This window comes from Diprion similis, chromosome 4 (assembly GCF_021155765.1).
Source record: "Diprion similis isolate iyDipSimi1 chromosome 4, iyDipSimi1.1, whole genome shotgun sequence".
NCBI lineage: Eukaryota > Metazoa > Arthropoda > Insecta > Hymenoptera > Diprionidae > Diprion > Diprion similis.
In genome coordinates, this window is record NC_060108.1 from 22,152,270 (window position 1) to 22,164,479 (window position 12,210).

The 12,210-nt window shown below is 39.6% G+C and overlaps 2 protein-coding genes across 2 annotated transcripts; both read left to right on the plus strand.

Moving 5' to 3' along the window:
• The first annotated feature begins 6,376 nt into the window (after positions 1-6,376).
• Positions 6,377-8,493, plus strand: LOC124405396 (carboxypeptidase B-like). The gene is made up of 8 exons (XM_046880259.1): positions 6,377-6,480; positions 6,548-6,854; positions 6,943-7,245; positions 7,313-7,403; positions 7,513-7,658; positions 7,783-7,839; positions 7,918-8,002; positions 8,294-8,493. Exons 1-8 carry the CDS (start codon positions 6,401-6,403, stop codon positions 8,491-8,493), a joined length of 1,269 nt encoding a protein of 422 aa, XP_046736215.1. The 5' UTR covers positions 6,377-6,400.
• Positions 8,494-9,086: 593 nt separating this feature from the next.
• LOC124405401 (carboxypeptidase B-like) lies at positions 9,087-11,401 on the plus strand. Its single transcript, XM_046880269.1, has 8 exons — positions 9,087-9,217; positions 9,400-9,709; positions 9,918-10,220; positions 10,295-10,385; positions 10,457-10,602; positions 10,689-10,745; positions 10,840-10,924; positions 11,184-11,401. The coding sequence occupies exons 1-8, from the start codon at positions 9,138-9,140 to the stop codon at positions 11,381-11,383; spliced, it is 1,272 nt and encodes a 423-aa protein (XP_046736225.1). The 5' UTR covers positions 9,087-9,137; the 3' UTR covers positions 11,384-11,401.
• The last annotated feature ends 809 nt before the right edge of the window (positions 11,402-12,210 follow it).

Below are 12,210 nucleotides of genomic sequence, written 5' to 3' on the forward strand. Positions count from 1 at the left end.
TTCTGGCTCTTAGCTGCGCACGTTTACCTTTAATAGAATCTTTAATATGTGGCAAAAAAGAGCCTGCAAGTTAAAAGCACTTTAAAATCGCCAAGCAGAAGAGTAGGTATGATGCCCTATTTTGATTATTGCGAGAGTTGAAGCATGCAGCTCGGCTGTATGCAGAAAACGGAAATCCTAACGTTTTTCGCACAAAGCGAGCTACCGCTGCGCGTCAAGTGTTTCACTCAGAAATTTGCGCAATTATTTCAACGACGGGGGACGAAACCAGGATTAATTATAAGATATTAAATTGCGAGTTCACGTTCAACCTTTCCCGCTCTCTCTCCCTCCGCGCTTTTCCTAGATTCTATACCTCGTTCAGAGAACATGCAAGAGTTCTCATCGAGCTCTCTACAGTGGATAAACTTTTCCAAATACCATACAAAAAACGAGGTCACATACCAAACATATCAAGAGTCCCGTGAAAGTTTCCTAAATGTTCAAATAAGCCTGCGACATCAAATTAGCAAAATATTAACTGAGTTTTTTATTGGCGAAATATAATTGTCAACGTCGGTAAGAGAAAATTATTTTTTCCTACTCATAAAAAAAAATTTTCACCCACGAACATTTGCAAATAATATTTCAGTATTTGCAATGTTTTTTTTTCAACCGTTAACGAGTGGAAAAAATATTTTTCAACGTTGTTTGCATTGTATTGTCTGTATTGACGGCTGGAAATATTTCACAAATATTTATTTACCACAGTGAGATGATTGAAACTCCAGCATTGTTGATAATGAATATAATATGAGCTGGCTCGGGTGAAAATGTGGATCTGGAACAATCCGTGGATGGTTAAATATTCCATGAACTTACCTTAACCTAAACCGTACTCAAAATCAATCAAAGTCAATTATTAAACGTGACGGAGCAGACAAGAGAGCGAGGCCATCAATGATGTATTGAGCAAAGTTTCTTAATCGTAGCTTGGCCCAATGCTCGGATCAACTCCTTGGGCTTATAAGGACGACCAGACGTATCGTCAAAGTGGCCGAAGGTTTCTGCATAATTGCTTACTCGGATAAAAAAATTAGCGGTTCAACTTCACGGTTGCAATTAAATATGCCCATTTAACATTGTGCAGAATTGTTGAATAAGCAACGAAATAGCCGAAGCTGCAAATTCTCATGTTTTTTTTTTTTTGCGCCTCAGCTAATCAGCTGCTCGGCATGATTTATTTGAAGAAAGCTCAGAAGGGAATGAAAGGAGTTCAATCACGAGTCGGCGTTCGTTACACGTACAAGATTGGCTGGGGTCCCAAAATTTTCCGCGAGCTTGCGCTCCACCAGCGGTACGTAATGCGGGGAAAAGCTAGCAATTATAATTCCCTTTCATCTCTGGCGATTGAACTAGAGGGAATGCGAAGTAACTCTAAGAGCCCTTTCCATTTCCTGCTAAATTAACGACCGATCGCACTCCGCGCCTTTCGCGTCCCTTTTTCCCTGCATGCACTTCATCCTCTCTCCTCATCTCGGCAATGCGGCATACGTGTAAACTGCATTACGTATGAATGCTGCAAGGCGTATGCCGTAGGTATGGTAAGTTTACTTCCACGCGTTTTGAAAATTTCAACAAGCTTTTTCAAGCTCGAAACGACTGCGGAAAAATCCATCTATCACTTTTGTCGATGGTTAGCTCTATAGTTGAAACGAATTCACTGGGAGTTCTGCAAAAGGAATTATTGCGCGGTTATAAATTATATTATATGTATTATCCGCGATACATTTGCATGTTTGCTTCGTTACAGAGACGGAAACCCAATTACGGATCTTCTCTCAAGAACAGTATGCAACTGCATACCACGCTGCGTAATAAGCTATGAAAAGCTCTTCTTGGATCATATTATACAGACATATATATATATATATATATATATACATACAGGGTAAGTAGGTATAAGAAGAGCGCAAATAACTGTCTGAAGTCAAGTTGAGGAGAGAAGCGGAGCTAACGGAATGCGCCATTGAGCCAAGAGTTGTACACTATTAAAACCGGATGGGTATAGTTTGGTAGCACTGGTAGCAGCATTGATGTTACTTCCGCATTATTCGTACACGTATATGTATAGGTATGATGCGTAAAGCGCCATAAAATTTGAACGAGCTTGAGGAAACGATGAAAATTCTCAAGTCAGTAACAGACAGTCGGTATAATTCCTCAACTTTGAAAATGAAATCATCCCTCGCTTCAGCAAATAACGTTTATACTATAAGATTTACATGGAAGGTCTATTGCAGATGATATACATATTTATAACGTATATCTATCTTATACACTGTTACTTGGTATCTCAAAGTGAAACGCATGTTCAGTCATACGTCTGTAAATTCGCAACCACTTTCGTTTCCATACGATGTATAGAGAAATGGGGAAAGAAAAATCCGAATTTATAGAAAGTAAGAAAACGTTATCTTGACTTTCCACCAATAACCGTTAAGCTTCACGTCTCACGTCGTCTTCGCTGAAGTGCTATGATGCCAGATAAAGAAAGAATTTTTTAACCAGAATGCGGCATATCTCTGCGAGCAGTAAAAGTACACGCTAGCTAAATTACACAAGTATTCAGTTTTTCAAAACTTAAGGTTTCTCAATTTATTGAATAGAGTAAAAGCTGAGGACCGCGAGTCACAGTGATATTTTAACAGAGAGATGAACAGAATGAATAGAATTTTCAAACGTTTCACTTCCATGCAACCATAATTTTTTTCCATGTTACCGATAATGTGTGACAAATTATGATATTTATCTTAGGTGCATAGATTATCAGCCAACGAATCTTCATTGGACTGAAATTAAAATATTTATCAGTAACATTATGAAAAATTTGAATAAGTGACGAGTTACTAAATTGAATTGATCACCGAGCACGTAATGCATTAAACTAGTCAATGTCCGGCTGAGCGATGGCCAGATAATTTCCTAAGTAACGAACCGTGTTTGTCCTCAAAGGTTCGATGCGTCGACCGTTTATTAAATAATTTTCCATATGGTGATCGGCAAATATATTATTAAATTAATGCAGTTATATAATGCAGTTAGAAAAATTAATGCAGTTGGCATTCACCTATGCAGTCGCTCAAGAATAGTATCGCAGAAAGTGGACGTAATTAGCTGCATAACTGACACTTACAACATCCAAGCTGTATGTAAAAATCTACGAATGAAATACAATTGGCATACTCAAGTGGACAACGAAACTTTTGGCGACTGAATCTAAGAATATCTGCTTGAACTGCTACCTGCCTGCAGGATAATTTTGACCGAACAGTCTTCCTAATTCACGGAGAGCAGCAATCCATCTACTTTCTCTCTCAGAGAGGTTGTTCTGACAATTTAATTTCGATAAAAAGAAGAAGAGAAACCAACTCCCTCATAAATCCCATCCATCTAGGTTTTGGCTGCCACACCTAGAAATACTTCCAATGCGCCATATAATACACCTTGACAGAAGGGTGTGGTCGTTTATTATTAGGTAATCGAAGAGGGTTCTACTTCCTTTATGATCCCGCGAATAAGGTAATGGAAAACAGGGCGAAAAAAACCTCAGGACAATAAAAACATTTTATCAAGGATTTATCCGATAAAGAAATAGTCAATATAGATACGTGTACTCGGGTACACTCGCAAAACTGAAGAATCGTTTCGCTCCGGCTAAATTCGATTCACTTCCAATATCATTTTCCTTCATTTCGTTATCTTTTCTGAATCATACTTGACCGTCGTCTCGATATAGTTATACTCGGTCTCTATTCAGCAGACATTATCGCCAGGCTTCTTCGGTGAAAATGGCCATTTTATAAGCATGCAGAAATCAACGAAATGTAAAAACGACACCGCAAATCTATATCGATTCGATACGTGTCCAGCGTCTGCAAATACATTACCTCCAAATCCATCATGCAACGTTGTATTTTCGCACGCAAGGCTACAATATACCCGTCGAAAACAGGAACTGAATACACAAAAAAAAATTTCGATTAATTAATGTCATCGCAAACACGAGAATATAAAGCCACAAGCATTGCGCAAGATTTATTGAGTGAAAAAGTACACAAAATCCTTGTGCTTCTGAATACGTGCTGCACGAATAAAAAATCTGATAACCACGTTACCGGATTGATGACGTGACGGTTGTAGTAAATTGAGAGTGTCGGAAAGAAAATAATTAACCGATTCGTACGAGTACATGGAAGTCGTCAGGCTTTTCCTCATGTCTTAATCACGAGTTAAATCCTGATTTGAATAAGAACTTCCCTGTTTTTCCCGCCGTTCCTTTTCATCGAACGGTATGTATTCAAATCCACGAAGATTTAAGGCATTTACCCTAACGAGCCAATACCGTCAGCCACCGTCTACGCGCGGATGACGGCAAACGGAAATGACAAAGATGTTTATCCGGACTTTAATTATCTCCGATTCGAATCTTCCGTAGCTAGTTTGCCGTAAGGAATTTAAGTGAAGCTATGTACAATGTACACGTATACGTGGATACGTAACAATATCTAACCGGCACACCATAACCATACACCGAGTGGTTCAATTCGACTGAAATAGTGAACAGCCGCCTTGATTACTTAAAGGGATACGTCATGCGGAGAATTTCGTCGGCGAAGTTGTTGTGTTATGTATGGACCGTGGGTCCGGACATGACCCAGCCATCGATTATACCTAAACTTCATCGCCTGGATTCTAGCATAAGCAACCGAATGGTCCATTTCCACCTCCACTATTCACATCCCCTGAAAATCCCATTCAGATATCTTTTGACCTCGAACTCGTTATTTCCGGTGGCTGGTTATTCGTGTCGCCTTTGGAAAAACGTTTCATTCAAAGACCTTAAAACAGTTCGGCATTTATTGTGATTTTCCAAATAATTTACGTCATCTCGGTGTTTTAACGGGTTTGCTATTTTTACCCAAAATACAGTCTGTCAGCTGTGTATAAAAAAGAAGCTTTCGGCAGCATTTGGTAAATTTGCCAAATTCCCATTTTTCTACCGCTGCATGATGAATGAAAACGCCTCGGTCTTAAGGGGATCTATTATCAAGTCAACTATTTTCTTATCGGAGACTAGATGCCGAGGAATTCAAGAAGAAGAACAAAGTCAGTTCGGTATGCCAGACAGATTGTGAAGTGATATAACGGATAGCCAGATTGACATACGAGATTAGATATGAGAAATAATAATGTTTAAATAAAACGAATCATTGCCTTACCAATTGCCCTTGTATTCAAAAGTACCCGTTTTCATACGTATTTAAACCATTGAGAAAAAGTCAGCTGCTGATGAAAAATATCTTTGAATAAATCCATGACATTTTTAACGGCTAATCTGGACCCTAAATAAAGAATTTCGGACTATTTTATCATATTTTTCTCTCGTCGTTAGTCTTATATGTTCATCGATCTCAACGTCGTTTCTCGATAATTTTCTATAATAAAATTCAATAACTATCAACAAAAAATTCAATGAAACATCGAGCTTCACAGCGCGGTAAGATGGAAAACCTCTTCTGGAAGCACTGATTTTAATTTGTTAAAAATAGTATTAGAAATCGTTCGCGATTTAACGCAAGCTACGACAGCGGGTAAAAATTTCTAACTATACTAACGAGTTGTTTGAAAATAGGGTTTTAAACAACATGCCGAAGAGTTGTCGATAAGAATACTGCAAATCTAAATGCTTGAGCAGCACTCGAGTTTCGGTGGTTTTTGCTGGTTAATAATGAATAAAGCTAATCCATGCCCGTTCATTACAAATCACATGAACAGTCGTATACAACAGGAAAATATTCCGATATATTCAATAATATCATTAAACAAATGATTCCACGCTGATAACATGAGGTAAATTGTTTAACAGATCGAGTCATCGCCAGAGTACCTTAGCAAGTATTGAGATAGCACGGAATGTATGCAGCGTAGATCGCTTACAATCGAGTGACATTAGCAACAGAGGGATGATTTGGATGAAATCCTATATTTTTATTTATATAAATTAACATGGGTCTGCTGCATCTGTACACCGGACTACAATATCAACGTCAATTGACAACCAGAGTGAAAATTTTTGTTGTGGTCATTAATCTTGAAAGTTGTAAAACCTCACAAGTTAATGGGCTCATACGTTGGGTCTGCCGAATGATGGAACGAGAGTGATTAGCCGGTTGATACGTCAGATAATTCGTGACGACGCGACGCAACAATAGTTAGACTGATATTTTAAGCCCCCCACGAGATTAGATGTGACAGAAAACATAACAAATCATTATGGTTGGAGATTTATAATCGTTGGTATGTCTACAGCTCTGTATATAAACAATTGCGAATTCACCCAGAGTAAGCCAATGACAATATGCGCTTGCTGCTCGTGCTGCTTTTCGTGGGTTCAGCCCTAGCCAATCCAGCCCAGGAATACCTGCCCTCACTCGAAGGGTACGTAGCATAGTTCTCAAAAATTGTTGATTTCCTGGTAATATCTAACAAAGAATTTGCTCCACAGTGCCAAAGTATTCCGCGCGACGATCGAATCAGAAGATAAATTGTCCGCGATCATCCCTTACCGTGAGAAACAAGGATACGAAATCCTCAAGTATGGTCAAGTTCGGGGTGACGAGATTCACATTCTTGTGACCGCTGACAACGTCGACGCTTTCGAAAGGTTTCTCCTGGAGAATGACATCCACTACTCAATCGCAACCGACGACGTTCAACGAGCCGTCGACGAGGAAGCAGCACGTCAACGTAACGCCTCGGCGATTCGTGCGAATGGTCGCCTCTCCTTCACGGCCTACCCACGTTACGACGCCGTAAGATCAATCCTAAGTCTCGTCATCCATTATGAAGTAAAATTCGAAGGATAGTTCAATCGTGACGTGAAGACTTTGTTTTTTTCAGATCGTTAATTTTTTGAGGCAAATAGCCTCTGACCGCAGTGACATCGCGACTCTCCTAAGCCTTGGCTACTCGGGAGAGGGTCGGATAATCTACGGTTTGAAAATTTCCTCCGGAGGAACGAACAAGCCGGCCGTCCTTGTCGAAGGCGCTCTTCACTCTCGCGAATGGATCACAGTTTCCAGTGTTACATATTTCATCAACGAGTTCATAGAGAATGCCAACAACACTGACTTGTTCCAAAGTGTCGACTGGTACTTCATCCCCGTGCTGAACCCCGATGGTTACGAATTCACTCACACCAGTGTAAGTGGATTCTCAAATTTGGATTTGCTGTGTTACTATGGCCTGATTTCGATTGCCGTGATTTCAGTATCGCCTCTGGAGAAAAACACGGAAAGTTAATCCAGGGAGTAGCTGCCGTGGCATCGACGGTAATAGAAATTTCGGTCACTACTGGATGGGTAAGATTCTAGCTGTTCGGCAATAATGAATAAAATCTACTACAACGCACGTTCGTGAAGTTGGCAACGCTTGTATCACGACTGACAATGTGAAACGATTTCGTTGCAGAGATTGGCGCATCCCAAAATCCGTGCGACGATACATACGCTGGACCAGAAGCCTTCTCCGAGGTAGAAACCCAAGTTCTTCGCGATTTCGTTTTAGCCAATGCTGACACGATAAAGCTGTACCTATCCTACCATTCCTACGGCAACGTGAGTACTCGCACAGGAATAGAAATTGATTTTGAAAATTACAAGGCATTGAAATCTAAAAATTCTTCGACGTATTCATACGTATATCAAAAGTGAATTAAATCTTTGGTTTATTTTTCCCCAGTATTTCCTTTATCCTTGGGGATACACTACAGATCTTCCCGACAACGATCAAGAACTGGTAATTTCCTTGACTTTGATCTGTCAATGATTAGCAAACTATTTCTAACATTTTTAACTTTGGTTCTGCTTTTCTCAGCGTGACTTAGCCCAAGCCGCCGACGACGCGCAAGCTACCGTACGTGGAACACGTTATACCATCGGTTCAATCGCCACTGCTTTATGTACGTACAAATAAACCGATTTTGATATCTACGAGTCCTCAATGCTTGAAGAGCCGAAATATTTCTATCAAAATTGATCTTCCATAACCAAACAAAAATTTCTGAATCCGCAAACGATGTTTTAATGCATCACAGTTCTCGGATAAATATTTCCATTAATAATGTGTACGTATACACACGTGGTGCGAGGACGGTAAATCGATAATATCGATCAACTCGTTGTATAGATATAAATTATCGTGTGTCTATCTTACTTTGTATTAAACATGTGTTACTTCACGATGATTTTAGATTATGCTGCTGGTGGCAGCAGCGACTGGGTGAAGGCCGGCGGTGGTGTCGAACTGTCCTACACCGTTGAATTACAAGGTGGAGGATTATTCGGCTTCGATATCCCCGCTTCCGAGATCATCCCCGTGGGCCAGGAAACTTTCCTTGGTCTCCGGGCCTTCGGCGAATACATTGCGTCGAAATATGGTTCAGCGAAGTGATCATTAATATGTCATTGATAGAAACTACCTCAATTTAAATCGGAGACATTGAAGATGTTTGATTTCAGGTAGCTATTGTAAGCGACAAAAAAATTACAGGACTAGATATGATTTTGAAACGTTAGAGTGAGAGTATCGTTTTAACATGAGAATAAACTTTCGACCGTGTTAACCGAGTAAGACGTGCGCAAAGTAATTATGTCCGACAATTAATTTTTAAGAGATGAGATAAAGGGTCGACTGAGTTTTTTTTGTAAATATAAATAACAATTTCTGGCACCTATGTGAATGTCGTCAAGTTAACATTAAGGAACGGCAGGCAAAATTGTATAATGTATTAAATATATTTTAATAATTACACCGCGTTTATATCACACATAAGTGTATGTAATTTAATCTCTGAACAGTTAAATAATTCAATTATCACAAGTAGTCGAAAGTCCGCTTTGCTCTCGAAACTGATTAAGCCAGACGTATAATTTTTCGTCGATATTAATCGGCCAATAATCATGCCATTGGGCTTAAATTGGATAAGATGAAATGCTGAGATTTATCACGTGACACGTAGATCAAAACGATAATTTATTGATCGCGACTATATAATAGTTGTCGCGATAATTTGTTCGAAGTAACACTTCAGCAAGATGCGGTTGCTCTTCGTACTCCTGGTAGCTGGCTCAGCTTTCGGTTTTTCCAACGCGGAAGACCTTCCCTCACTCGAAGGGTACGTAGCTAAGTATTCTTCTCTATTTTTTCATTCTCTCTTTCTCCCCTTCACTTCAACCACACGTATATGTCTGTAACTTTGAAAAGTCGATTTTTTCTCACGACGAAATCATTGCACGAGTATACCGCTAGAGTATAAGAATCATCGTTTTGACACCCTCTGATTTTGTTTCGCATCAGAGCCAAGGTCTACCGACTGATACCAGACACGGATGAGAAACTATCAGCAGTCCTCGCTCACCATGGTAAGGAAGGATATGACATCTTGAGGCGTGGTCACGTTCTTGGTGACGAGATAAGAATACTGGTGACCGCCGACTACGTCGAGGCTTTCGAAACCGAATTGACGGAGTATGAAATCGACAATGTGATCGAAATTGAAAACGCCCAGGAAGTTATCGACGAAGAGAAAACACGCCAGAGTGTAGGCCCGTCCATTACTCACGTGAATGGCCGGATTTCGTTCGAAGCTTATCCGCGTTATGACGCCGTAAGATTCCTCACTTATAGAATTATATGTACAGAAAGTAAAATTTCTAATCAACTAACCAGTTGTTTTTGAAAAATACTCAACAAGTCTGAGCAATCAGTGCAGTGCTGATAACAGAAACGACCACAGGATCAACGCAACGAATTCGCAATTCAGCGAAATATTATACCTACTGGAACCGCAATTAAAAGTATCGCTTTTCTTACAGGTCCTTGAATACCTCCAAGAACTTGCTACCAACTACAGCAGTATTGCTACCGTAGTGAACATCGGTACCTCTTATGAAGGCCGCCCCATTAGTGGTTTGAAAATATCCTCCGGCGGTACAGGCAAACCCGCAATTCTAATCGATTCTGCAATGCACGCCCGTGAATGGATCGCCCCTACATCGGCTCTTTACGCTATCAACCAATTGGTAGAAAATAGCGAAAACTCCGATCTCTACGCGAGCGTCGACTGGTACATATTCCCGGTCGCGAACCCTGACGGTTACGAATTCACCCACACCAACGTAAGTTTTCGCACGCACTACTCTTACTTGCTCTTTGTGCAAAAAATTTTTGCACGAATTGTCATTGATTACAGTACCGTCTGTGGAGAAAGACCCGCAGCATCAATACCGGCAGTTCCTGTCGCGGTGTTGACCCTAACCGTAACTTCGGATACTACTGGATGTGTAAGGATTATCATTCGGTGAAACTAGAGCTTTCCTTCGATCGTACTATTTACTGACTATTTAAATTTCAGTGAACGGTGCTTCCGACCTTCCGTGCAGTGACATCTACGCCGGGACCGAAGCCTTCTCAGAGGTTGAAACACAGGCTCTGCGAGACTTTGTCCTGGCCAACAACGAAACCATCAAATTATACCTGGCCGTGCATTCGTACGGAAACGTAAGAAATCATTGCTAGTATCTGAAGCCAAAGTACTATATCAATGGAGTGCAAAGACAAAGCCTCACTTGCTTTCTTCCTTACAGTACTTCCTTTATCCGTGGGGATACACTGCAGATTTACCCGACAACGAGGAGGAGTTGGTGAGTACTTATTTAGAATTTTCCTTCGCCTCAACTGTTCCAACGACAAAATTCTATGAGCCATTCTAACAAACACGATGCTTTCCTTTCGCAGAGAACTTTGGCCGAAGCTGCGGACGACGCACTTTCCACTTTGCGTGGAACGCGCTATACCATCGGAACCTCGACAAACGTTCTATGTACGTACTATGTCGAGCTTTTATCGATCAAGGACGAGCTGTTAAAATGCGGCGTATATTTATAAGGATCTCGAACAAATCATATATCATTGATTGAGCAAATTTTATCTTTAGATCTTAAGAGATAATTGAACCTTCGGGATTTACGGGAATCGTTTAATTAGTGCAATCGCATTAAAAAGCAGTAACGATCGAATCGCCTAGCCGATAACTCGGTATCTTGAATGGATAATCAGTAATGCATTATCGAAAATTTTAGATGAAGCAGCCGGTGGAAGTGACGACTGGGTGAAGGGTGTCGGTGGCGTCGAACTTTCTTACACTCCAGAATTGACGGGTGGCGGTATTTTCGGCTTTGACCCTCCCGTATCTGAAATTCTACCCATTGGCCAGGAATTTTTCTTGGCCACTCGCGTTTTCGGCGAATATATCGCAGAGAAATTCGGTTCATCAAAGTGATTACTTAAAAACTCTATACGAATTGTTGATAACGTTTTTATGAAAATATAGTCTCGAATGAGATGAATGTAGCAATGAAATTAAAATAACTTCATAACCAATCAACGATCAATATTTCTTCATGATATGAAGCCTGCCCCTTCCTGTTCTTATTCTTAAATAGCTCATAATTACGAGACAAGTTATGTTACTTTTAAGTAATGCATTGAAATTCTTACAACTTCAAAGACTCGTCCAATTTTCTTTAAAGAAACTGTAGATATTGTGTGTAACTTTAATTTAAAGATTGTTTTTATAAAGGTCTTCAGGTACCTACTATTTGTTTAATAAAAAGACCGTGCAATTAATATGATTACTTACTTATTCAAAGTACCTACTTTTTAAGTAAAAATACAAATTAAAAGTTTTCTAGGAAGATACTCAAAGTTTAATTCAGTTGGTTTTGTTAGAAAAGTGTGTAAGGAATATAAATTTTAATTGAAACAAGATCGAATAATTGCTAAACGTAGATGATTATAAATGAGCTTAATTTTATTTTGCATTTAATTAACAACTGTATGATGTTTTTCAACTTCTAAAAATTTCTTGAAAATTCGAAACTTCCCGGAAATTCCTGGGGAAGAATCCTCGAGTCCCGAGAAAAAAAATAAATCGCAAAGCCAGAAACCCTAATTCAGTATACCAATCTGAACAATCTATCGTTTCAGATTTTCGATATCTCATTTTTCCTTAAACGTTAAAAATCGGTCAGAATGAAATTCGTTTTTCATTTTATGCGGGCCCTAGCTTATGATATTTGGTTGATTGAAGATTATTTATTAAAGAAT

What these genes read in the sequence shown, in the direction of transcription:
- LOC124405396 (XM_046880259.1), top strand. Translation starts at nt 6,401, where the DNA reads ATGCGCTTGCTGCTCGTGCTGCTTTTCGTGGGTTCAGCCCTAGCCAAT. An exon ending in CCTACCCACGTTACGACGCC is followed by an intron (nt 6,855 to 6,942) that starts GTAAGATCAATC and finishes TGTTTTTTTCAG; the next exon opens with ATCGTTAATTTTTTGAGGCA. An exon ending in TTCAATCGCCACTGCTTTAT is followed by an intron (nt 8,003 to 8,293) that starts GTACGTACAAAT and finishes CGATGATTTTAG; the next exon opens with ATTATGCTGCTGGTGGCAGC.
- LOC124405401 (XM_046880269.1), top strand. Translation starts at nt 9,138, where the DNA reads ATGCGGTTGCTCTTCGTACTCCTGGTAGCTGGCTCAGCTTTCGGTTTT. An exon ending in CTTATCCGCGTTATGACGCC is followed by an intron (nt 9,710 to 9,917) that starts GTAAGATTCCTC and finishes CTTTTCTTACAG; the next exon opens with GTCCTTGAATACCTCCAAGA. An exon ending in CTTCGGATACTACTGGATGT is followed by an intron (nt 10,386 to 10,456) that starts GTAAGGATTATC and finishes TTTAAATTTCAG; the next exon opens with TGAACGGTGCTTCCGACCTT.